Source organism: Mesoplodon densirostris, chromosome 18 (assembly GCF_025265405.1).
Source record: "Mesoplodon densirostris isolate mMesDen1 chromosome 18, mMesDen1 primary haplotype, whole genome shotgun sequence".
Classification (NCBI taxonomy): Eukaryota; Metazoa; Chordata; class Mammalia; order Artiodactyla; family Ziphiidae; genus Mesoplodon; species Mesoplodon densirostris.
This window is the reverse complement of record NC_082678.1, coordinates 63,032,028-63,059,907: the sequence shown is the minus strand read 5'-3', so window position 1 is coordinate 63,059,907 and position 27,880 is coordinate 63,032,028. Positions and strand designations below refer to the sequence as shown.

The following is a 27,880-nucleotide window of genomic DNA, read 5'->3' as shown; positions in this document are numbered from 1 at the left end:
ATTACATATGCTAGATGAGCTCAGGCTTTCAAAAATGCATTATCATTTTCACAGTCATCTAATTTAGAGACAGTGGAACAAATCCAAGTAACAATTTTATTTTAGTCTACAGCACAATTTTTTACATACATTTTAGTGGTTTTGACAGTGGTACTTTTGAGTAGACTTTAAATGAATCCACAAAAGTTAATACATTTAAAATAAAATATACACAATAAAACGAGGCATCCAGATGTTCAGAATCATGCAGAAGGGGTGGTCTGGTTGGTGTTATCACTGGATACCTTGCCTATTTAAGAATTCACCAGCAAGAGGCCGTTCTTCTGTTCTTCATTCCCACATAATTTAACAAAGTCAAAGAGTTCTAAATATACACACACAAAATAAACCCTCATTTAAAGCTACATCAGTACAAAATTTCAATGAATTGAATTCAGTGTATTGTCAAACCAACAATTCCAATGATCAAACCCATCACTAGAAAACAGGCAATATCAGCACCTGATCTAAAGGCAAGGTTATCTCATATATTAAAACACCAACAGGAGATTAACCAACAAAGCAACTAATATGTTAATCTTAATATAAGACACTGAAGGAAAACCAAAAACAATAGATTAAATACCACTCCACTGAGCCAGGATATAACCCATGGACGACAGACACATGAGTTTATCTGTCAAACAGTGCTTTAAATACTTTTCCATGAAAAAGAGGAAAGTGTATCAGAAGATGCAAAGGAAAGGTAGAAATGTGAATTTATGCATCTAGTTCCATAATTTGAAATGACTGTCAAACTGATAATATAAAGCTAAGTGACAATGACTTAACCATTGGGCACCAAACAGGCATGACCACTATTCGCTGTAATCCATGATGCTCTTCAGGAGTTTTCAGTGGATGGCCAACCCAACAATACTCCCTTAGTACAGACAGACTAGATACTCATCTGCTGTTGAAAAAGACCCTGAAGAAGACATGGCAAAGGCATAGAGAAAAAGTTGAATCTTTTGAAAAAGTTAATGATATCAAAATACTTTTCCACTGCTGGGAAACCAAACTAGGTCAAGTATACAGCCCAAAGCAACATGGAATTCAGAGTCAGAGGCTGGCAGAAGAGTTTTGGAAAACTTGTAGTTTTTAAAAATTGGCAATTTCTCCATGCTTAATAAAACTATCAGAAGAGGTATAATGTTTGTTCATTTGTGGAATGTTGACAGCTTGCTGCAAAAATTCACATGAATGAGGAACTGCAGAAATGCGCTTCAGTGAAGTATTTTTTAAAAATTTACAAAAAACTGAAGTTTCTATTTAAAAAATAACCATGTTATGCCAAGATGAAACATGGTAAAAAGTAGTGTAAATTCTGTCCATGATTCTTCACACAGCTAATGGGAAAGTGATAGAAACCATTTTCTCTTAAAAAGGAAGTTTTGTTATTGCACTGACTTTTACAGCCTGACCTAGTAATTTAGAAAAATTAGGTAGTAAAATCTGTAAAATTAAAATACAAAATTCTGGTTTGTAAACATCCGTTGGCCAAGTCTATCCAGAGTACTTCATGATAGTGGAATGGAATGAATAATTAATTCACTACCTTATTTATCTGCTGTGAGGGGGAAAATTCCAGAACACAGCTTTTATACTTTCACAGTAATTACATTCAAAAGATATAAAGTCAGTACAGCTGTCTTCTTCTTTTTTTTCCCCTCTGTGCAGTTTTCAGCTCTTACCCCGCTCCTAAGTGCCATAAAGGAAGTAATACTGGTTTGGAGACCTAGTAAGGATGGGTCATAAATGTCGCATAAAGTCTGTAGGACTTCGGTAAAGGTATTTCCAAATGGCGTAGTAGTGCACCGCGGCTGCCGTGGCCACGAACAGGTGCCAGATGGCGTGGGCGAACGGGATGATGCCGTCGCTCTTGAAGAACACGACGCCCAGGCAGTAAATGAAGCCGCCACAGGCGAGTTCCTGGAGTCCATCGGTGTTACTCTGTCGACAGAGGAAAAACATCAAAAGGTTTCCATGTCATTCTGATACGACAAGCTAAAGAGATGACTGCAATTTCCCCTAAGTCTCCTGATTTTCTAGACAATGAAGTAGCTCTGAACAGACAGAATCCTCATCTGTACACACGAATGACACTTAAATTGACCTGGGTCACCCTCTGAATCGGCCGTCTTGATTTGACCAAGCAGTCAGGTTACAGGTCCCATGGGACAAAGAAGCACCTTCTGCTCATTTACACCGTGTTTAAGCAGACTGCAATCGCATCTGAAGTGAACAACAGCTCATCTGAATAAAGCACAACCCTTGGCGTTCACCTTCCTCCTTAGGAGCTTTCTTCCCTGCACCCTTGCCACTCCGTTTATGATCCACATCTCAGCCTGGTTTTCACTCCCTTTGTCCTCCTCACACACTGTTCTACACTCATCGCTTTTCCCAGACTCTTCACCTGCTTCTGTGAGCTTACGGCTTCCTCATGGCTGATACAGGAAAATCATAGCTAGGAGTGACCTCTGAGATCTGAGACCATGTAGCACAATATATTTCCCAACCTTCTAGATGTTGCCAGGCCTTTTTGTCTTTGTGCCTGGGAGTTTCTTAGCTTAGGAGGAAAGTAACAGTCAGGTGTGCTTTAGCACAAAAAGGAATATTTATAGGCTACTCTTGGTTTTCAAAGACCTCAGCCCATCTACAAGATTAGACTGGGCTGTATGAATGCGAGGGGAAGAGAACAGAGGCAGGGCTTAAACAAGCCAGGACTTCTGGGGACCAGGAATAGCAAGGTCTCAGGTTCTTCAAGGTGAGTGGAAACCTAAGTCAAATCGTGGCAAGGCCTTGGAAGGGGACAGGTGTGTGGGTGTCCCAGAGGCCTGGGCACTGGTGGCTGTGACCCTGTTAGCCTTGGAGCAGGTCCTGGTGGTCAAGTCCAACAAGGAACACGGGGAAGCTCCAGTGCAGCCACCTACTTGAATGGCGCCACTGGCCTCGGCCGGAGCAGTGGCAGCAACCGACACGAGCTAAGAACCAAGTGTGAGGATCCAGGGCCAGGGGCGAGGATGAGCCTTATTTTCAAAGTTCACATAAGCACCTTGGTTTTCGTAAGATCAAAAGATGAGGCAGGAGCCAATCCAAACTGACTGATACTGGATTTCTCCTTAACCTTGGTAAGATGGCACATCCGTCAGATTTCATTTTATTTAAAAAGTAAAACGTAGCAAAACAAAACGCCAGCTACATGTATTAGTTCCTAGAGGTTATAAAGCCATTAGTATCCATTAATTATACAAAATTCTCTGTGTATGTGTGATTAGAGGCATTTTCCTAGAGAGGATTGAGGTTTTCATGGGATTCTCACAGGGGCATCTGACTCCCCAGTGAAGACCCACTCATCCAACACAACCTCCTTAATTTAGAGGTGAAGAGGTTAAGGCCAGATAAATAAGTAGCCTGAACAAAGTCACACAGCTGCTTGCTGCCCCAAAAGACACCACTCCTTCTTCTTCCACTAAAACAATAAACAAGAGAGCAAACCAAGCACACAGGTTGGTTTTGACATACATTCTGTTAATAGGTAGTTCCTCAAGATACCACATCTGTTTATCAACTTTCAAAGAACCAGAACATACTTAATCCTAAAACAAACAAAACCAGGTATGTTTTCTTCATTATCAATGTCATTACTATGTTTCTATGTACCAGGACTTGTTTGAAGCACTCATTTCATCTTCACAACCCTAACTTTTTTATCCAAACTTTACAGACGAGAAAACTAGAATACATAAGAGGTTAAATAATCTACCAAGGTCACGTAACTTTTAAGTGTCAGAATCAGGATTTGAACCAAGAACCAAAGTGTTTTATTTCATGAACTTATATTCCTTTTCTGGGGGGGAGGGGGTGTTTTAAAAATTGATGATTAATTCACATGGTGTAATGCATAGATACTAAGTGAACAGTAAGGTTTGCCCTTCCACTAAGACAACCACTGTTCTTATTGCTATTGCACAGGCTAAGCCTCTCTGTTCTAGAACCTCACATAAATGGAATTAAACTGTATGTACATTTTTGCGTCTGGCTTACTTTTTGCTCAATATAATGTTTTTGAGATTCATGCATGTGCTACTGTACATCAGTTATTCATTCCTTTTCATTACTTAGCATTCCATTGATTTACTTAACATAATTTGTTTATCCTTTCCATTTTGGGGCTATCATGAATAAAATTAACATTTACATTGTTTTACAAGTCCTTTTGTAGATATGTTTTCATTTTTGTTGTCATCAATTTATGCTTCATTTTATAATAAACTGTTAAACAAATTTCCAAAGTGGTTATACCATGTTATACTCTCCCCAACAATGAATTAGGGTTCTAGTTATTTTACATCCTTGCTGGGTTTTGGTGGCCTCAGTCTTTTAAATTTAATTTTAACTATTATATAGGGTGTGTAGTGGTGGCATGTTGAGGTTTTCATTTTCATTTCCCTGATTCCTCTGATGACTAGTTACATTGAGCAGTTTTTCAAGGGCTTACTGGATACTTGTAGCGCTTTCTCTTTGTAAAGTGTCTGTTCAAGTGTTCTACCCATTTTTATAGGATTGGTTTTTTATTATTGACTTAGAGTGCTACAATATTTGATACACATCCTTTGCCCGATACATATAGAGAAAGCAAATATTTTCTCCCAGTCTGAGGCCTGATGATTCATTTTCAAGTTCACTGACCTTTTCTTCTGCAGTATCCCATCTGTTGTTAAACCCCTCCAAATAAATGTGTTTCTTAACGTACAGTTTTCAGATCTAGACTTTCCATGGGACCCTTCTTGCTTGACGAGTAGTATTTGCTTGGATAATGGATGCTGAGCTGTTAACGAGCATAGAGTTTGTTGTCTTCCTCGAAGGAATGTTGGGTTTGTTCCAGGAGGCGGTTTATTTACCGAAGGGTCAGTTTTATCCTTTTGAGGTTTCTGGGCTGTGTTATGGCAGTGACAGAGCTGCCCTCACTCTACGGCCAGAGGAGCTCTTATCCTAAGGTGGGGTCTTGCTGGGGTCAATGGAATGCCTAAGTTGTTCAGCATGGTCTCCCGCTCTGGCTGGCTGGAACTCTGGTATCTCCCAGTACTAGGCTCCTTCTGGAATCTCACAGCCTTCCAACAGCTATCCTCAGCCAGGGCACGCAGAGTGTTGCCTGGCAAAAATGTAGCTCCGTAGTCAGGCAAGGACTCCAGGAAACCCCTTGTAGATTTCTGGAGACTCTTCTCTGTGAAGTTCCCTCCTCTCCAGTACCCTGCCCCCAAACTGCAGCTGGCTTGGGAGCTGAAATGCTGATTTGTTTCCTCCACCCAGACTGCTGCTCTTGGACTCCATTTTCTTTCACAGTTTGGAAAGCATTCCAGGGAGAAAACTGCAGTGCATGTGAAGTTCATCTTTTGGTTTCTCTCCCCGCAAGGATCATAGTCCTATATGTCTGTGTCCAACGCCAAAAAAATAGTTGCTTCACATATGTTTCCCACTTTTCTAAGTTCTTTATGGTAGAAGGGTAATTCCGATACCCATTATTCTGACCGGAACACCAAAGGTTTGAGTCTTCATCACTTGTACCATTCCTTTGAACCTTCAGATGGCCTGTGTGGTTCTTTTTGATCTGGTCTCTGTCTAGCTCACCAGTTTTATCACGAGACTTGTGCTACCTGCATAATTACAGCCCCTCATGCATATTCAGATGCTCATGTTCTCCACATCTCTGGGGCTTCCTTCATGCTGTATCCTTTTCCTGTACCACCTGCATCACTCCTTCCATCTCTTGGCTCCTATCTGTCTTTCTAAATCAGCTTAAATAGAACTTCCTCTGGTACATCTATCATGTGCTCCCATAGCAGGCTGTACTTTCCCCAATCAAAGACATTGTAAAACTTTATGGTAATTTCTTATTTTATATGAATTGTATTTTTCTGCTTGATTCTAAGTTCTATCTGGGCAAGTGTGCGGCTTTTCCTGTTTGATTAACATAAACATTAGTCACCTGTTACTGTACTTGAAAAGTTCAATGAAAGATTTAGGCTAGTAAAAGTACTGGATAAACTTGCTATTATGATACCCAGAAGGAATTTACCTGAAGTTCCACTCTAATGATTAGTGACCCATCAACATAGACCTTGCTCTGGGTGTCTTCAATCACCCTCTATCTATATGGCCTTCAAGGCAGATCTTCTCATTTCTGACTTTCACCTCTCTCCCCTCACTATTCCCTGTTGCCTTTACCAGCTAAACTGCATGTATTTTTGATACGAGGTAATTATTAAAGCCATTATAAATCTCATATCTCAAAGAACATATCTTGATACATTCTCATAAGACATACCCTCTGAAAAAACATAAGCAAACCTATAAATCCTAAACCTTTTACAGGTGTTTTTGTGACCAGGGCAAGAACTGTACACAGCAAAATTACATTCTTATAACTTGCCTATGAGATCAGGAGGAAATTATAGGTACAATTCTGACCCTTGTAGGCTGAGAAGAGAGTTCAAACTAAACACACAGTGGCTGGTGCCCCAAAATGCAGAGTGTAGGACTGGGAAAACATAAGCTAAAGGCACAAGTCACCAGCAGATGGGATCATGAGGTTGTTATGTTATTGTTTTAAATTGACAGATAAACTGATTTCTCAACAGTAATCAGTCTGAATGGGAGCATAAAACACATATGTGCAAATGCCTACTACAGGTAATGAATGCTACACTTTCACCCAACAAAGTCCCCAAAAGAAAATTTCAAGCAAAGTTAAAAAAAAAGCACTTTCCTGAGAAAGAGAAATAATATGACTTAACAGCAAGTGAAAGGAAAAGTGAAGGGATTTGAGAAATATCCAATAAAATGTTGAGCCAAATGACGTTTTGAGGTCCTTCCAATTCTTAAGTTTTAAGAAGTCACGGGACTTCCCTGACGGCACAGTGGTTAAGAATACGCCTGCCAATGCAGGGGACACGGGTTCAAGCCCTGGTCTGGGAAGATCCCACATGCTGCGGAGCAACTAAGCCCATGCGTCACAACTACTGAGCCTGCGTGCCACAACTACTGAAGCCCGCATGCCTAGAGCCAGTGCTCCGCAACAAGAGAAGCCACCACAATGAGGAGCCCGCGCACCGCAATGAAGAATAGCCCCTGCTCGCCGCAACTAGAGAAAGCCCGCTCGTAGCAACAAAGACCCAATGCAGCCAGAAATAAATTAATTAATTAAGAAAAAAATTTTCTGCTCTAAAAAAAAAAGAAGTCACTAATTTATATTTTCTTCATTGTAAGAAACCTCAAAATTTACCCTCACCATGGATTTAGGGTTTAGACACTAAGTAACCCAAGTAGAAATTTCCACCTTCACATAATCTCACAATTCATTGGGAAAAGGGTGGGAGTGGAGGTGGGGTGAAGAGAAGGATTATCCCAAAGAATAAATGCAGCAGATTACCATATGGAAGGAGTCACGCTTAGATGTATAGCTTTTCCAAACTATAGACAGTAGGTAGTACAAGTTGTGGCACTTTGTAATTTATACATTTTTTCTTTTGAATCTCTAGTTATTGGACATGTCATAACTTCAGAAAGAAAAGCTTCAGATCGTATCTATAGACATATTAAGAGTCACAGTGATTTAAAAGAAAATAAGGTGAAATAAATTATGAAGTAACTTCTTACCATTGATGTCACCACCAAGGCTGGAGAAAACCCCATTGTGAGATAGAAAAAGAGCTCAACCACCTTATACCTGCAGAATAGAAATGTGTTAATTTAACATATCTATTCCTACAACACTCAGACTATTTCCTTACCAGTTTTTCCCTTTTTCTTTTGAAAAACAAATGTAAACACTTGACTATTCAAATGAAATGTATTTTCCCTGTAGGAGATCATTAGGGCTCTAGCTGAAATACTGTAGTTGAGTAACAATGAACTAGCATTTCTTTCAGGATTGATAAGGCATCAAATTCCACATACTACATGCAAAACGTTCTCTGCCAAAAGCTATCATTGAATCCAATTCACCACGCATTTTCCGTTTCTAATCCCAGAGTGTTTGCCTTCATCGCCATTCCAATCCATCGTTATAAGACACTGAAATTATGAAGCTGCACAGGGAATAGCTTGGAGCAGTTTATCAGTGGCAAAGGGATGGGAGCCCTAAGGAACTAAAGGCATGTGTTTTTTGTTGTTATTGGGTTTTTTCTTTTTTGCTTTTTTTTTGGTATTTTTTTTTTAATTTTTTTGAGGGCATGTGTTTTTGATTGTCTCTGAATTTGTATCTGTACAAACTCCAGTTTGTAAGGCTCATCACCTTAGGTGCAGAAGTCTGAAAATGCTAAAAAACACACTGTACTGAAATTCAACTTACATTTATGCCTAATCAAACTAGACTCTAAGTTCCTCGAAGGCAGGGACCAAGTTCTGTTTATGTTTGGGTTTGCACACATAGAACAGTATGTGGCACCATTTAGGTTCTCTGTAATACCTGCCAAACCAAATGGCCAAGGGTGACTCGCATCTCATTCTTAGTGTTTTATACTCAAAGTCCCCCATGAAGTAATCATATCAGGGAACTGGGGAAGAATGTGGGTTTGGTTTATATTAGAAGGCCTGGAATAGGAGAAAGATAGTTGTTTTACTTTACTTCCTAATTTATCCAAGGATATAAATTAGGGGTTTGAGCCTGAGAAGCAAACTGTTCCCTTGGATATATATATAACACATAATACCACTCAGAATTGCTAATTATGGTCAAAAATGCATTTAAGTGAATTTCAAAGTCAGAGAGAAGTTAGCTAAAACTACCACTTTCTTCTGAAAAGAGAAAACAATTTATTACTTTGTGACAAACACAAGTTATGTTTAATTCTGAGGGCCATTCTGCCAAAAACAATAGATAAAGAATTTAATAAACTGTATCCAATGACAATTATTTCATGGTTGTGAGTTTCTCAAGTTCAGGCATGTGAGGTAATGAAAAGAGCCATGGAACGGGATCTAGGACACATGGGTCCTAATTCCAGATGAGTCACTAATTTGATCCAAGTACTAAACGTTCTCATTTTTTTTAAACATGAAGCACAAATAGGTGACCTTGAAGGTCTCCTCTAGAACTAAGCTGTTAAGTTTCAGTAAGTTTTCTTTTTATATTGCTTCACACTTAAGACTAGGAGATATGAATAATGGGTTAAAAAAGGTGTGTCCCATGGTGAGGATACTAAGGGTTTAGATGCCCTTCCAAATGTCCCCTTTCTCAGGGAGTCCTAGGCTGGAACATCCTCTGGGTTCCTAACCAGGTGTTCTGTGGGGGCTTAATACCTATAATCTTCAACCTTCAAAGAAACTTAGAAAAGCAGTCATTTTTCTCATGTGCTAACTGTAAGTCATAGAGGATAAGGCTAGTTTGCTAAGACTAGCCTGCCTGAGGATGTGAAATGAGGTCTGACTGACTCCAAAACTGTCATTTTAGATGAGGGACAAGTGCACCTTGTCCTTCAACTATATCATATATCACACAGGCACCATTCACTTCTGTCTGCAGCAATCTGTAGACCAATGATGAATATCAAATGGTTCTAAAGATTTGTTAAAACAATATATATTCTATTTATGTATTTCTACTATTTTGAACTGCAAATATAAAGTAAATTGTACTGTAATGTAGATAAAATTTAGGAAGTTAATTTTAAAGCTATGAAATGTAAATTATTTTCTCTTACTTTTCATGGTAGAGAAATACATAAATGGTTCCTCCAGCTGCCATGAGCCAGATAAACCAACGCATATGAGATGCCAGGGGTCCAAGTTCACGGAGATTTAACCTAAAAATGTAAACATGACAACAAAGAACAGAAGTGATAAACGAAGGGAATTCATACAACCTGTGTTTTCCTCTAGTCTTGAAAATTGGGAGAGAAGGTACCAGGACAAGACCAGAAAGAAAAAGCAGTCAACATGCGGTTGGAAGTATTTGGGCAATTGGGATAAAATTAATAACTCAAGGATAAAATTGTCGTTCAAGCTTTAAGACTTAGAATTAGTTCCAATGTGGTTTAAAAATAGAACCAGCTAAAAGGAGACATGTATAAGTAAGTCCCAGCACATCTGTGATGCCCGACTTTCCTTATTAGGCAGAGTGCTGTAAAGGCTACTTGCCTTGTTGTTCCTGACTACGTATTTGGGAGCAGATTGTTTACAAAGCTTACTGAGAAGGCAACAAAACCCTGAACCAGATCACATACACACAGTGGATACCTAATACACAGACCAAGTGTCTCCATTATCAATTTCTCCACCAAGAGAGAACATGAGAAGATCTAGCCCAATACACGTTATGGAAGGTACTTTGTAGGTTAGAATTTAACCATGGACTCTTGTGAGGCCTGAATTTAAAATGCTGCAAATTCATCTGTACTGAATTCAGATGAATAGATATGAAAATAAAATGTTCTGAATGGCTATTACTACAAAATTAATATTTCCAAATGGAAAAGGTACCACCTGCATATCGAAGATTACATGCGAACAAACTGCCTACTGTAATATTTGACTCCTCAGTCTACATTTAAATGTTTTACTTACTTATTTTAAATTGAGGTGTACTTCACAAAAGCCTTTAAGTAGTCTCGTCCCAGTATGGTTCAGGCCTATAATTTAATAACAGTTACTGGGGAGAGACACAGCACTTACTCTTTACTCCAACAGATAATTAGGTTTCTTTTGAATGATGGATGCTGCATTAGTCAGAATCTAGAGGCCTGCTGTTTCTAATGATATATAGTTGACGGCATAATATGAATTTCTGAGTGGTTAAAACTGGACCATATCTTGACAGAGGAAAATCAATGTTTCTTTAATTATGGGTTTCAGAGCAGCAGCAAAAGACTCTATCTGACTTATACCAAAAAGGCAGGGAGAGCAAGGACATTGAACTAAATACTAGGTATTTTAAACAGCTAACTAATTAGGCTAGTTCTCTTATTCATATAGCTAAGGAAATGAGAAATGTGCTCCATACATAGGAGCTACTGTGCTCTGAAGACCAACAGTATAAATTTCAAAAGGGAGCTTGATTTCTTTGTACGTATTTACAGTATTTCCACTTAAACAATGACATGTCCAGGTAGTCTGAGCAGCAGCAGAAGCATAGAGGAAGAATATGGAAGGCAAAGGTAACATATTTCAAAGGTTAGCATGCTGCCTACACACAACTTAGTAGCACTTCTCTCAAAACAATCCAGTGCCAGATCTGTACTCTGAATGGCAGTAACATTCGCCCCTTAAAATCTGCAATCTGACCCAAGTAAATCAAAATGGGAAAGAAAAAAAAGCATGTATGTGTGTTGGGGTGGGGGAACCGGGGAGCAGGGATAGGAAGAGGGGAAGGAAGGAGGACCAAGAATTCTCTCATAAAAACACTATCTTCAAAAATATAAAGACTGTATCTTACCATGGGGCGTAAGATGCAGCAATGAAGAAATAGATAACCATTCTATCACACATGTGAAAGCAATGCTCCACTGTCCTGTGGGGGGGGAACAAGTTAGAGTTTTCAGAAAATTTGACAACTGGAAGTAGGGGTTATCACTCCACTATGTCACAACTGCTACTCTTGTTCTTGGTTCTCATGGCATTTATAACTTGGCCTTCAAAGTTGCACAGCTATTCTTAAGAATATGGAGCCACAAGTAAAAGCTTTATATTATCTGTAAGATTGCATATACCATAGATCCTCTCCATGTAAGAACCCCACAATAATCAGGAACTCAAAATCTGTCTTTTCTGATATTTTCTATTTTTTTTAGATCCTATCTAATTGGAAAATGAAATTCCTTGAGGGAAGACCACCTCTCAACCCCTATCATAGTGCAGGGCACAAAATCATGAAGGCTCAGTAAATGCTCCCCAAAGCCACATTCTTTTTAGAATGTCTTAGAAGCAGCTTTGACTCCAAATCTTAGTGTAGACAGTAAGCTGCAATAAAGCAAATTTAGAAACTAATTTAGGAACGGCAATAACGCAAACCAGAAAAAAAAAAAAGGCTCATTTGCTGTCAAGAGGGTAGCCACCTGGGCTGCTTCTTTTTTGTTTTAACAAACTTATTTATTTATTTTTGGCTGCATTGGGTCTTTGTTGCTGCATGCAGACTTTCTCTAGTTGCAGTGAGTGGGGGCTACTGTTCGTTGCGGTGCACAGGTTTCTCACTGCAGTGGCTTTTCATTGCGGAGCACGGGCTCTAGGTGCACGGGCCTTAGTTGTGGTTCACAGGCTCTAGAGCCCAGGCTCAGTAGCTGTGGTGCACGGGCTTAGTTGCTCCATGGCATGTGGGATCTTCCCGGACCAGGGATCGAACCCATGTCCCCTGCATTGGCAGGCAGATTCTTAACCACTGTGCCAATGGGGAAGCCCCGCAACCTGGGCTTCTCACCAAGTTTTTCCTTCTAAAACTGAAGAGTCAGGAAGTGTACAAAGATTTGGCTCATTGAGGTCTATTCACAAAACGGATTAGACAGAATCCGCCCTTTACTGAGGTTATTTATTTATTTATAAATTTTTGGCCACACCGTACAGCGTGCGGGATCTTAGCTCCCCGATCAGGGATCAAACCTGTGCCCCCTGCAGTGGAAGTGCAGAGTGTTAACCACTGGACGGCTAGGGAAGTTCCTGAGGTAATTTAAAAGTACAAATGCATTGCATTGTCTTGAATCCATTTTCAGTCCAAGGGGTAGTAGCTGTGGTTTGGTGGCACACAAGTATTAGATTTTGCCTCATCACACGCTCTGTGTCGACCAAAGCAGGCTGAGGATGTTTTAGTCACTGTTAGGGCTAGTCACATGTTAGTGAAGAAGTGAAAATAATTTAGGTCTAAAAAAGCAAACACTAGATTAATGTTTCTCAAACTTGACTGCCTTGCAGGATCGCCTGGGGAGCTTATAAAATACAGTCGCAAACTCCAGTCCAGAAGATCCTGATTTAAAAGGGCTAGAAGATGTGGTAGAAGGTGCAGGGAAGAGAAGAATAACTCCTTGGATGACTGTGATTCCAAGCCAGGTCTGGGGTCTTTCTAATTCTGCTTTCTAGACTGTTATGCACTGTTGCAGCAGGTAAAGTCAAGCGTGCAGTGTTATTCAAGACCCACCACCCATCTCTGACCCTCACTCTCCTCAAGGGTGAAGCAGAAGTAATATCATCTCTATCACAGAATGCGTGTGAACATTAAATGAGACGATGTAGCCATGCATTTAGCACAGCACCTAGCACATAGTAGGTACTCAATAAATGCTTGTTCCCTTCCCTCTTGTACTTAAATTAAGGCTATACTTGGGATATTTTAAAGAACTAATGCAGAGTAAAAAAATCCACATGTGGCTTATGAGTCTAGCAGTGCTATTTCAAGGTTCAAGAGAGACTGGTTTCTATTACACCTTCTTCTTAGGCCCTGGCAGGGAGGCTCTGAGTAATGAAGCCGGCACCTACAACTCTTTGATTCACATATCTAGACAGCAAAGCCAAGTCAGCCAAGGCAACCACAAGCACTGGATCGTGCCATAAGATAATGAAGTGCCCCTGCCTCCGGGCTCTGCAACAGTGCACCCTGAAGAGCCAGAACAAGTACTTTTTTTTTTTTTTGCAGTACGCGGGCCTCTCACTTGTTGTGGCCTCTCCCGTTGCGGAGCACAGGCTCCGGACCATGAACCCACGTTCCCTGCATTGGCAGGCGGACTCTCAACCACTGCGCCACCAGGGAAGCCCCAGGACAAGTACTTTTTTTTTTTTTTTTTTTTTTTTTTGTGGTATGCGGGCCTCTCACTGTTGTGGCCTCTCCTGCTGCGGAGCACAGGCTCCGGACGCGCCCGCTCAGCAGCCATGGCTCACGGGCCCAGCCGCTCCGCGGCATGTGGGATCCTCCCAGATCGGGGCACGAACCCGTGTCCCCTGCATCGGCAGGCAGACTCTCAACCACTGCGCCACCAGGGAAGCCCAGGATAAGTACTTTTGAGGCTTGCTTTTGAGTGTGTACCAGAGCTCCCTCGTGATTCAATGCTGTGGTTTTATGTTAAGCCCTGGGAACTGTCAGCTTATAGGCAAAGGTAGCAGACTGCCAACTAGAAGCAATATTGTAAAGGGTGCAGTGGAAATAAACCTCAGTACTGGGAGTCAGAGATCCTGGGATGATGATCAGATTCTGCTGGAATCACTGAGTCTCAGTTTCCCCAGGAGAATATTATGGGTCCCTAAGGATCCTTCCAGCTCTAAAAGTCTGATTTTACATGTGAGGAAACTAGTAATCATCATATAAATCCCAAATCCTGCTCTTAAATAAAGCATATCTTTTTAATATTAGATTGTTTGAATGACGAGATTTTTTTGAACATTCTATCTGTAAAACCAAAAGTTACCTTGTTTTTAAATTTTATTTATTTATTTTTTGTCTGTGTTGGGTCTTCATTGCTGCATACAGGCTTTTCTCTAGTTGCGGCGAGCGGGGGCTACTCTTCGTTGCGGTGCACGGGCTTCTCATCGCGGTGGCTTCTCTTGTTGCGCAGCACAGGCTCTAGGCGCGCGGGCTTCAGTAGTTATGGCTCGTGCGCTCTAGAGCACAGGCTCAGTAGCTGTGGCGCATGGGCTTAGTTGCTCTGCGGCATGATGGGATCTTCCTGGACCAGGGCTCGAACCTGTGTCCCCTGCATTGGCAGGCAGATTCTTAACCACTGCGTCACCAGGGAAGCCCCAGGGAAGCCCCCAAAAGTTATCTTCTAATATTACATTAAATCACTCTAAGTCTGTTCTGAGTCCTCCTTTTTGAGAAGAAACTTTGCCCTTTTGGGTTGTGTAGAATCCATTTCATACGCAACTAGATGGTGTGCTGCTACCTTTGTATCGCCCAAATTAACCCTTCACTCAAAGGATGAATGCTTTTATGTCCTTCTCATTGGGAGGCTAGGGATCACAATATTGTTTGGAAAGTGCTTGACAGCTAACTGTAGCAACATATGTGAATTTTGTTTGAGTAGATGCACGGGACCTAATTCTGAAAGCTGAACTTTGCAAAACAGTAAACCCGACCTGTAATATACCTGTAGTACAGCTGTAGTGATTTCTAATTTTCAAATCACTCTCACATGCATCATCTCATTCACCTATCACAACAGCCCGCCAGTCGGGTATTACCATTCTCATTTTAGTGATGAAGAAACTGAGGCTACACGAGGCTAAGTGGCAGGGCTTGGACTCAAAGCCCAACTGGTGACTGCAAGTCCAGAGTACTGGTCATCACCCTGCAGCTGCCATGCTCTTCCTCAGTGGGCTGACACACTGGAAAACAGGTGTCAGGATTTTACATTGTAAGTCCTGGGGTTTCTGAGTAAAGACCTGCTTTCTTAAGACACAGACAGGGGTGCCCAAATTCTGTCCAATCCGTAGGAAATTTCCTGAGTGTTGGGACAGCATTAGACTCTACCAGGCAGGAAAATGTCCACTCTTTGCCTCACTTGACCAAAGCATGCCAGCGTGAGAGGCTAACCCGAGCCAACTATTGTGAGTGACCTGTTGAAACAGAGTACCATCCACTGTACCTTAAGTGGCTCTTTTTCCATGATACGATGTGAAATACTGTGGAAACAATGAAGAGGGCACAGAGGCCCATTCCATAAATCCATGCTGTTATCTTTTCCCAGCAGTCATCAGACAGCCGGTGGAGGAGGGCACTGCCCACAATGGCTGGAACAATGAGGAACTGAGAGAAAGGGAAAGAAAAGTAAATATTCAGCAAAACACTGAATTGAGAACTTTATTAAAAATACATAGGTTTACCAGGGGCAATTTTGGGAAGATCATTTTAAAACAAACATTTGCCTTTCCTGGATAATCATAACAAGAGCCAGATGAAGTTGTCCGTTTACGGCACTGAAAACAAGTACTGTGGTTTAGGGCCCAGGACCTGTGTCTACCAATGGGTACACAGTCAAGCAGTAAGAATGAAACATTACTCAACTGTTGCAAAACAAATGTCCTCTATCCTAATTTCGTTAGTTAACAACACGTTTCATCCTATTCTCGAATGTGATTTAGGGTAGGCACTTAAAATATTCAAATGGCGAGCATGTACCCAGATTTCCCAGGGAGGTCTTGATCTTTAAATATTCCTTCCTGTTTCCCCCATGTGCTACTGAGATCCCAATATTTCAGCAAAGGGTAACTAAATGAATCAAGTCAGTAACTGTTATGTACATACCACATTCAAATAAATCATTTGTTCAAATCACATGTCCTGATGTCTAGTTTGGATGTCTACATTCCACCAATTTGCGAGCTACTGCAGAGTGAAAGGGTTATTTCATTTTTAATAGCACCTTTCATGGAGGCAAGAGTAATCCACTCCTACTTATTCAAATAATTTTGAGACTAGAATCTTAGAGAGAACTTGGCTTTCTGCACCACATTTTACACTACATATGGACACAAATTTCAATGTCTAGTCATATCAGTGTGACTAGTAAACATTTTATAATAACAGAAATCATCAGAAGAAATAAACTACTTTATTTGATAGCAGAATAAACATACCTGGCAAAGAATGCAAACTTTAGCAATCTTATCTTTTTTGTCTCCAACACCTGCTATTTCCCTCTTGAAACAGAATATTAAATCTCCCAGATGAGATCAGCACTGAATTTCAAATGCTGAAGTATTCAATGGCCCAGAACAAAAAGAAAATTAAGGGCAACAAAGTTTTTCATAAAACAATTTAATTTTGAGATTATGTGCTTTCTACTTTTTTCATGTTAAAGTATCTTCTCTTTAATGAAATGATGACATTAGATGGAAGTTTCTTGTTTTGTCACTTTTAAAAATTTTACTGCTCTCTGAAATCCAAAAATCAGGGATACAGTTTAGTAAGTTTAACAAGATGACATTTTCTTTCTAAAAAATTAATTGTGGATGTTTTGTCAGTTTTTCCTTAACTTTGGTTTCTACAAGTGTTCCTTGTGACAATCCAGAAGAGATAAACTAAGGGATTATTCAGGTTTATCTCAAGCAAATATTATTCTTAAAGGTGAGCTGTGAATCTCGACAGCCAAACCATTATATTTAAATGCTCAACATTATGCTAAGTAATAAGTGTTTCATTGGTTGCTTGGTTTATTTATTTTTATTTTAAATTATTTATTTATTTATTTATTTGGGCTGCGCTGGGTCTTCACTGCAGCGCGAAGGCTTTGCTTGTGGTATGTGGGATCTTAGGTCCCCGACCAGGTATTGAACCTGGCCCCCTACATTGGGAGTGTGGAGTCTTAACCACTGGACTACCAGGGAAGTCCCTCATTGGTTGTTTTTATTGGTCAGTATTATGAAAACTATCAGAGCACTATTTTCATAACTTTGATCCGTGTTTTGCAGTTGGTAAAGGCATATCCATAAAATAGTGGATGTGCATTGGAACAATAAGTGAAGGAAGAGGACATATAAACTGCTGTTCAAACTTTTACATTCTTTACATCCTAATGCTGACCTAGATTTAAATACACACACCCCTGCATCTTCTTAGGGGCCTGTGGATAATTAACTTCAGAAGTAACTTTAATCTCTGTTAAATTCATCAGACATTTAGTTAAGAATAAAAGATGGAAACAAACCAAACGCCCATCAGCAGATGAATGGATATATATATATTATACACACACACACACACACACACACACAATGGACTATTATTCAGCCTAAAAAAGCATGAAATATTGACAATTTGCAGCAACGTCGATAGACCTAGAGATTATCATACTAAATGAAGTAAGTCAGAGAAAGACAAATATATGATATTACTTCTACGTGAAATCTAAAAAATAATATAAATGAATCTATATACAAAACAGAAACAGACACAGATATAGAAACTTATGGTTCCCAAAGGGGAAAGGGAGTGGGGGATAAATTAGCAGTATGGGATTAACAAATACACACTAATATATATAAAATAGATAAGCAGCAAGGACTCACTGTATAGCACAGGGAACTATATTCAATATCTTGTAATAACCTATAATGGAAAACAATCTGAAAAATATGTGTGTGTGTGTGTGTGTGTGTATATATATATATATATATATAAAACTGAATCACTTTGCTGTACACCTGAAACTGAAATAATATTGTAAATATTATATTTATACTTCAATTAAAAAAAAAATAAAAGATGGATATCCAGGCAAGTATAGCTGACAATCAAATTAGGCTGTGCATTCTTTAAAACCAAGTTTGGACTCTAAACGTTTTGACCCTCTGGTGTTGTGAAGCTCACTTCACAAAGTGTTCACTAATGCAAAGATAGGGGTCAGCTCAAGGCTAGAGAATTCCACTAAATCCTTCCTGCCCCGAGAATCCAAACCATGGGTCCAGGGACATTGTCCACTAGTGAGGTTACTCCAAATTTCATTATTGAAGCCCTTTTATGGAATCCAGGGCAGGCATGTCAGGTACAAACTTTTTTCTAAAGAAAAAAAATTTAGTAAGATTTCAGCATATTAATTATTTAAATAAAAATCTTTTGAACACCTAAAGAAAAAGGACAGTGATGAGAATAACATTTCAATATTACCAAGTAATATTTGAATTCCACTATTACAATACATAAAACTGACACTTCATAAAGTTTGATTTCTGCTAAGTAATGACTAAACAGCATTGTTCTATTAGATTACAAAGAAATCCACCAAAAACTAGCTTATTTCAGGTTTATTTGGCATCATGACTCCTTTATAGAAATACTGACTATTCTATGAAGAAGCATTCAAGAAATGAAAAGGCACAACTTGAATTCAAGCAAGTTTTATTCTACTGACATATGTATATAACTACACATTGTACTAACACTGTCTAAAATAATTCAATTAGCCTGTTCTAACACTTCACTAAAGGAATATATTGGTCTCCTTCTCTATTTCTTGTCTTCAGACTATACACCTGCCACCACTTTCCCCTCAAAAGTCTCACTAAATACAACTTTCAAAGGGAATAATGAAATCATAGATAAAAGACAATTTATAATGACACAAGAAAATGCCAATAAAATGAAATTAATAGGAAAACTATGAAAATACACACATATTTACAAACACCACAGACAAAAAGAAGAAATGCACCCAAGTGTTAAAAATTTATTTCTAGGTAGTTCTGTTTTTCTCATATATTTTTCAGTATTTTCTATGTTTCTTATAATGAATACGTTTTATTTTTATAAGGAAGAAAAAAATTAGGAATTTAGGGATTAAATCAGCTTTTTCTTCTACTATCAAAAAAATTAAGAATTCAGGGATTAAATGAAACTTTTCTTCTGCAACATGGACTAACATCTGCTCTGAGAAGCAGTGACCACAGTGGAGATGGAGAGGATGTGGCTACCTGTTTTAGGGGATCACTCAGGGAAAAAAAACACCTTTTTCAACAAACGGTGAATTCTTCTTGCCAATAAACACAGCTGACTATCTTGAAAAGGTGATTCATTTCATTCCAGGGGTGACAGTCTTCATAGTTTTCTTTGTTTTTTTTTTAACTAAGGTACTTACTATTATTATTCTTTCAAAGACGATCTCGCCTGATAAAGCAAGTCCAGGATAGACAGAGCTGACTGTAGTCAGAGCACTCAAAGTGTCTGACATGCTCACAGTTTCTGGTGACATGACCTAGCACTGACACTCTGGCAGGTAAGGTCACAGAGATGGGTAAACCCGACTAACGGGGCTGAGGTTAACAGAGACGATTGCCCCTTCCTCCCACCAAAGCCCTTTGGGAAGGATGGAAAAGGCAGAAAACTCATACTCACTGCATGTGTGTAACAGTTAGCAGCATGTTCATAACAAGTTGGTTTGTAGCGGCCATTGGCTGGGGCCCGGTGGTTCATGAACCTGTAGAGACAAAGACATCACGTGAGAAAAGCTCAGAGCCTGTAAAGAACAATGCTGAAGCTTGTCAGTGGTTGTTTGGTCTATTCTAACTGAAGAGGTGACTGCTGGAAATACCTAGTTACGGGAACAAAACGAAAGCCACTAAACAGGTGTAAACGGAGCCAACAGCCATAATCCTAAAGCGAATGCCCTACTTTATTGGATTAAGTATTCTTTCAGTTCATTTAAAAGAAAAACTTTCTACCAACCAAAAACAAACCAAAACCATATCCACCCCCTTCAACTGGTACCCCCACAGTAAAAAACATTAAAAATAAAAAAATGGTACAACCAAATCTTACATCTTAACAGAAAAAAAAAATCAAGGTCATTTTTCTAAAGTTAACAAATACCAGAAACCACCATTTAATGCAAATTCAGTGTATTTGAAAGGTTTCTATTTTTTCTCTCAAAATGTATAAAGCTTATACATGTAGATCTTTAAAGCCTCCATCCCATGATTAGCAGGCCTGTTGAACTAGTTTCCCTCTATTGTATTACTTGTTCTGGCACCAGACAGCTTAAATAAATGATACCTGGCTGCCTCCTGGCACCTGAAACAAGAGGTACGTTTTCACCTGCATTCTTCCTGAATTAAAAGAGTTTCCTTCAAAATCTAAATATGTGACTAGCGCCTGATACACTGGCTATAAAATTCATACATACACACATGTGTATGTATCTAAATATCAAAATCTGTTACACATATAGACATACGCCCATATTCCATATCCCCTTTGGGCTAATTTTGTGGCAACCAGCAAAGCAGTGAAAAGCACAAATACCATTGGACATGAAGAGATAAACAGCCTTCTTCTATTTCAGTGTGTGGGTGAGGATCCCCCCAGCCCCAATTCATACCCATGCCATGTTTCATGAAGGATTCTGGTTTAGTCTGTGTGTTCTTTAGAAGGAGGGAGATGTAAACTCAGGAAGATAAAAAGGCAGCTGCCTGAAAGGAGCAGTTCCAGAGAAATAACGGAGGTAAGAGAGCCATGATGGCATTCAGGTCTCAGCATTCAAGCAGCATTCCTGGGCTTGGGGCATGCAAGATGTCAACAGGCTTTGCACAATAAAGTAGCTTTTTGCTTGAGCTAGGTTAAGGGGGTAGGGGGAGGAGATTCTGTCACTAGTCACTAGTCACACCTCATTATTAACATGATGAAAAAATGGTACCAGGCTAAGCCAAATGGCACAGCCAGGTTGCCAAAAACTGACTAAAACACATGGTCAAGCGATTCCAAACAGTGCCCACTTTAAGAACAAAAGACTAGCCAATACTTTCTCCCTGAATTAAGAAGGGCCTGTTATCCCTAGAGCAAATAAATAAAGTGGAAGTCCCTGCTAACCCAACATAGAGAGTTCAAGTGCCAGATCCACTAGGAAATGGATTTGGGACCTTGAAGATACCTTACTTGGACCACCAAAGGGTAGCTATCTAACTAGCATGCAAAATATACACATATGGAATGGAATTCACCAGATGGCTTGGAAACTGTTTAAGAGAAATGTGCAGTTAACAGCTTCAGAATTATTCCAAGCTATTCTCACACATAGATAAATAAATCTTTTCTCCCCTGACAATCCTTTAAATAATTTTACTAAATTTCCTAAGGAACGAGAGTGTTGCTATACAGCAGTTATTAGTAAAAAGGAAAATAATTACACTCTTGGGAAGGATGCTTTAAAAGTGTCCCTAGGGGCTTCCCTGGTGGCGCAGTGGTTGGGAGTCCACCTGCCGATGCAGGGGACATGGGTTCGTGCCCCGGTCCGGGAGGATCCCACATGCCGCGGAGCGGCTGGGCCCGTGAGCCATGGCCGCTGAGCCTGCGCGTCCGGAGCCTGTGCTCCGCAACGGGAGAGGCCACAACAGTGAGAGGCCCGTGTACCGCAAAAAAAAAAAAAAGTGTCCCTAGCATTCAAGGATCTACCAAATCATTAACCTGAGACATAACGACAGGGCTATAAGTAGCATATCCTATTAGGAATTGTAAAGGGTAAAGAGCAAGGCTCCGAGATGGTTGAAGGTAGATTAAACTGTGAGCACTCTGTGCAGGGCACAGTAAGCAGGGTTTGACTACCCACCACCAGACTACAAACTAAAATAGCAATTTATATCTCTGGCAGCCCAATCTAAAAATAGGCTATTACACAGTGACAGGGATAGACTTTCAAATTTTCTCCTAAAAACAGAGAAGCTCGGTGGCCATGTTTGTGACAACTTAGTCCCTGCCCACCTGGAATCACTCAGATTAAAAATAAACTCAGAAGTTGCAGAGAAAAATATCCCACCCATGTGACTTAAGGTAGTTTCTCCTTAAGGGCAGGGCCAAGATTCCGGCAATACAGAAAGGGAAGAGCAAGTATTCCAGGCACAGATCACTGTCTGGGGCCCCGTGGGACAGCACACGGTTCTGCCGGGAAAGTTACAATGCACTTTTCCATTTCTCTCTGATCTGCCAGGGTACCATCAAGCCTCCAATAAGGCCTCCTGCAGAAATCACTGTGAAGAAATTAGTCGCCCAAGACCTAAATGGAAAAGCAGATGTAAAATGCAAATAAACTCCCACACACTGAGCCTATTCTCTTCCCCCCAAAAAGAATGAGGAAGGTTATCAAGAGTTATGGGAAATAGCACCCACTTATGGAAGACAGCTCTACTTAAAGCAAAGCCACCCTAATGGTTATCCAGTGCTAGAAGACAGCATCCAGCCAGCTTCAGAGGGTTTGAGGGAAGGTGATTAAAGTTTTTAGTTGACGAGGGTTTGTTCATTCATCCCCTCACTTTCTCTTTCAACACTCTCTCCACTTCCCCTGGCCCAGTGTCCTCTTGCTCTCCCCGGGATAGAATTTCAAAACTATGGAGAGAGGGACCTGGGGACACTCCTTAGCACACTTTAAATTTAGCCCAAAGCAGTGGCCTTCCGAAGGTAAATCTGCAGCCCACCAGCAGATCTCAGGGGCCTAAGATCAAATCTCAGAAGTTGTCCTTGACTCCTCTGTGTTCCCCGTACTCCACATGCAAGCGCCATCAATGCTACCTTCAAAATATATTCCAGATCAGTTGCCCTCTCTACAGTTCCAAAGACCCTACCTTAAATCAAGACATCGACACCTCCGGTCTGTAAACATGCAAAGTCTCTGGTCTCCCTGCCTGCCCACACATGGACTCTCTTCTTTACTCAGCAGCCACAAGTCTATCAGCACCAGAGCACATCAAACACTAACCACAGCTTAAAATCTGTCTGGCTTCCCAAAGTGCTTGGGATAACGCTGCATCCTCCACAGGCCACAAGCCTTCACCACCTCTCCAGCCTGGTGCTACCTTCCTCTCACTCTCTGCCTCCAACCAACCGCATCCTTTCTGCTCCTCAAACCACCCAGGTCTTATCTGCCTCAGGGTGTCTGTGTTTGCTGTTTACTTCTAACTAGAACATTCTTCTCCAGAATGCACAGCTCTCCTCTCACCGGTCAAGCTCAGCTCAAATGTAACCTCCTTGGAGAGGTTTCCCTGACCGTTCTACCTAAAGTATCACTTCAGCCCTCCTCACTCCACCAGAGGCCTTATCACAATTAGTAAGAATTGGACTTTTTGAACTTGTTTATTTTTTATTTCATTTTCTCCCACTGTGATGTGAATTCCATGAAGGCCATCTTGTCCACCATTTCATTTCCAGTTCCAAACACAAGGCCCAGCTTATTGCTGGAGCTTAATAAATAAGTGCTGAATGAATGAATAGAAAGACAGACATTCTGCCTGCTGCTGAAGTATTTTATCCTACCCGAGAAAGATCCACTCGTCAATTAGTTTCACTGGGGACTCTGTATGCAACAAAGAGAAACAGGCAGTCTTAGAGCAAAGAGAATCCTCAATCTCATGAAAATAGAATTCTCAAAGGCCAATACCATGGGCATTCCAAGGGCTCCTTCAACATCACTTGATGGGGCAACATAAGCTGACCCCTGTGCACAACCTTACTAATTAGCTTCCCTATATGAATAAGCATGATGTTTAGGAAAAGTGTCTGCTGCCAGAGGTAGTGATAGTGATGGGATACATTTAACTTAAATAAGGGAAATGGCATATATAAGGAGACTACCCCATGCCTATGATTCAATGCTCTGCGAACGCGCCAAAAAACAAACAAACAAACAAACAAAAGGCAATAGGCAGTCCTGGAGGACATCTAATGCTTTAGAATTATATGCTTTGCCACATATTCAATTTGAAGCTAACCAGTGGTCATGAGGCTGGGGCTAAGGAAAGGAGCATCCTTTTCCTTGGATTTTTGGTTGCCAGGCTGGAGAAACGAGCATGCACCAATAAGATACCAGTAAGATACATTAGAAGCTCTGGGTCCTAGGCCTCTGCGCTGTCATACAGATGTTGTGATGTGGGCAGGGAGACAGAGGTGAACGGCTGCATGGGTGGTGGAGAGGGACATGATACTGAACCCTTCAGTGCGCCCCTTCCTTGCTGTGTGATGATGGCAAAGCTCTCTTTTGTTCTCTAACCCTATCGGTTCTTCTATTAAATGGGTATAAAATTTGCCTTCTAGGGTTACAGTTGAGGATGAGATGAGTAATCTACAAATACCCAGCTACTGCCTGGCACCCGTAAGTACTTAATAAATGTCAGCAGGTATTCTAATGAGTCAGAGATGCTGTGAAAGGGAGAGAATGACTCTGTGTGGAGGGGTGGTGGAATCAAGTGTGGAAGGGATAAAGCACAGAAGATAAAAGATGTCCCACTGGGATTTTTCACAGCCTAAGCTTTTTGAGAAGCCATGCCTGCATAAAGCCCTCCACTTATTACACTGGGCTAGGCATCCCTAGAGCCCTCCTCCACAGATATGTCAGAGCTCTGGAAGTTGATCCAAAGCCACAGTGACCGCCAAGTTTCCATTACGAACAAACCAGCAAGGTGTTCAGGTTTTCTTATAATTTAGACAAAGCCACAAACTATGGCCTAATGAAATGTTTTTACTGCAGTCAAATGCTCGTCAATGGAGTCCCGGTAAATCTATCAGAAGGAACACATGGGTTCAAAGACAGTGTATTCCTCTTTCTAGTTCCTCTGTCATTTACCTACTTGTATCTCTCCTGAATGCTCAAAAGATGGATAATAAACACAGTTTTTAAGAGAAGCAGAACAGTACTCTCAACATGTTAATGTATGGACCACAAAAACCATGATGTTTTTGTTATATTACTTTTTATTTGCAGGCTTTATTTCTAAGTTCAAATTGACTCTTAGAAATATCTTTCCACTCTAGCCTATAATACAGAAAAACAAGAAATTATGGGATCATTCATGGTTCAAAGAAAATCTAGATGTCATCAAGAAAATAACTGTTAAATATCCATTGATATTGTGCAGCCGCTGAGAAAATTACAATGTCTATGCTGCACTAAAAGAAAACTCCTGTATTCTTTCATTTTTAAATGAATGAAATAGAGCGCACCTTACAACTGTGATAATAAGGGCTGGATAGATTAGTGTCAAGCAAAAAGAAAAGTTCAGGGCTTCCCTGGTGGCATAGTGGTTAAGAATCCACTTGCCAGTGCAGGGGACACGGGTTCTAGCCCTGGTCCAGGAAGATCCCACATGCCACAGAGCAACAAAGCCCATGTGCCACATCTACTGAGCCTGTGCTCTAAAGCCCGTGAGCCACAACTACTGAGCTCACGTGCCACAACTACTGAAGCCCGCATGCCTAGAGCCCATGCTCTGTAACAAGAGAAGCCACCACAACGAGAAGCCCGTGCACCACAATGAAGAGTAGCCCCCGCTCGCTGCAACTAGAGAAAGCCCACACACATCAACGAAGACCCTGTGCAGCCAAAAATAAATAAATTTATTTAAAAAAAAAAGAAAAGTTCCATTAGCTGAGATGGTCCTAAATAAGGTTTGTTTTTCATTTTTCTTAACACTTTTAATGTTTGTGCGACAAACAATAAAACAGGTTCCTTTTCTTTTTCTTCTTTCTAGAGAAGAATTGAAAGGATAGAAAAGAAATACAACTCTTAATCTAACAAAAACCAGTAATTTCACAGAATATTGCCACTGTTCTCTGAAAACAGGAAGAGCAGAGATGTGCTGGGAAGTAAAACCAAATCAAACAAACCACATGCACAGGGCTTTGCCAACCACTACTGAACCTGTGTTACATACATCCTCCCTTAAAGCCCCTCCAGTCCTCACGGCTGACTTCATGTTCTCAAGCCAGAACACCATGGTTTCGTTTTGCCTTTCGAAGTACTGATATGATATCCCACTAGGGGAATACTGCCAGGCATTCAACACCCGGAGTGATGAGCAATATTCGGAAGTTAATCCAAGTCTTCAAACTGATCACCCTTCTGATGGCACAATCCACCACAACTCTCCCTGTGCATATTTCACTCCTTACCCTGTGGGACTGGAGGAGGAATAAGATCAGAATGGGAGAGGGGGCGTCAAGGGATTAGGAAGTTGGAAAGAAAAAAAAAAGTGCACTTTAAAATCTTGAAATAAAAAGCAGTGCCTAAAAACTCAACAATAACCTCCTTGGAAGAGTTCATGCATTCTTTGTAGTTTTCCAAATTCCCCCTGTCACTGCACACTAAGCTAGCCTGCTCAGGGTGAAGGTCTGGGAATGGGGACGGCTGCCTGATTCAGACAAAGGGATGGAGAGTTACCACAACACAGGAGAAGTGAACTTTCACCCACTTAAACGAAGGAGATTAGGAAAAAAAAAGCCCAGAGCTTCCTCTCGGAACTACGGCCAGCCTCCATTCATTGCTAGATGGCAGAGACCCGGGGTCGGGATTAAGGCCACGGTACCTCCCCAGGCTGGCGTTGCCATCGGCTCTCCAGCGAAAGGGCAGCCGGCCAGCCTTCCGGTGCTGCCTCCTCGGTTCCTCCTCCTCGTTTCCTAACACCGGCGCCTCAACAGCAGGTCTCACCACCCGGACGCTAACTTGCCCCTTCGCGGCGCCCCCAAATAGCACGCCATGGGACTCTAAGCCTGAGTACCCTCAGGGCCCGGACTTGGCCAGGAAAGACTAAGCCAGCAGAGCCTGCCTCAGTTTCCCCGTTGCTACGGCCGTTCAAAAACAAAGCACCTAAAACGGCCAGCAACCCCGCTTTACCACAACTCTCGCTGCAGGGCGCAGCAACGAATGGGCCCCGGTTCCGCGCGCACCGGGAGCCCTCCAAACTCCCGGTAAGGGATGGAGGGCAAAGCCGGGGTCGGAAGACTCGGGGGCGGCGCCTGCGCCTGGGGTTCGGGTCCTCAGAGCAAGCAAGAGCCCCGCGTGGATGGGGTGAAGCCGGGTGAGCAATGGGGTACCGCGGGAGAAGGGCAGGCTCGTGGTCCGAGGTCTGGGAATCAGAGGTCCGCAGATCGCGAGGGGGGACCCGGGTCAGGCACGAGATCCTGGTCTTTGGAGGAAGGGAATCACCCAGGGACAGCAGGGAGGGGAATCCCCCAGGAGCCGGTCCCCGGCCGAGGCGCGGGATCCCCAGGGGATGGACCCAGGTGAAGAGCCGGGACCCACGCGGGAGGAGGCGGGATCCGGGCCCCGGTCCCGGCACGGGCGGCGGGGCGGAGGCGCCATCCCTCTCACCGCTGGAATCGATTCTGGAACCGCATCGATCCTCCGCTCCTTCTCGTGGGCCAGGAGCTCGGTCTCGTCAGCGCCGGCGGCCGGGCGCGCGGCCCTCATGGGCTTGGGCTGCTCCGGAGGCCGCCGCGTGCCCGGCGGACCACTCGGCCAGGCAGGGTCGGAGTGGGCCAGGCCGGGGGTCGGGACAGGGCCGGAGCCAGACCAGGCGGCTGGGGGCGGGAGGGAAGCCGCTTAAACGGCCCGGGCACCTCCCGCCTCCAGCCTCCCGGCTCCTCCACCCACGATCTCCCGCGCCCCGCCCCACA

At 41.8% G+C, this 27,880-nt stretch overlaps 1 protein-coding gene across 2 annotated transcripts; it reads right to left on the bottom strand.

The window, feature by feature from the left end:
- Positions 1-90: 90 nt before the first annotated feature.
- On the bottom strand, positions 91-27,861 carry MMD (monocyte to macrophage differentiation associated). Of its 2 annotated transcripts, XM_060080976.1 has the most exons (7): positions 27,576-27,861; positions 19,844-19,925; positions 15,600-15,760; positions 11,474-11,548; positions 9,744-9,845; positions 7,699-7,768; positions 91-1,992 (listed from the first exon to the last, which is right to left on the bottom strand). In XM_060080976.1, exons 1-7 carry the CDS (start codon positions 27,599-27,601, stop codon positions 1,792-1,794), a joined length of 717 nt encoding a protein of 238 aa, XP_059936959.1. In that variant the 5' UTR covers positions 27,602-27,861; the 3' UTR covers positions 91-1,791. The 2 variants fall into 2 exon arrangements, with proteins under 2 accessions (XP_059936959.1, XP_059936960.1); XM_060080977.1 differs by lacking the exon at positions 11,474-11,548.
- Between the last annotated feature and the right edge of the window lie 19 nt (positions 27,862-27,880).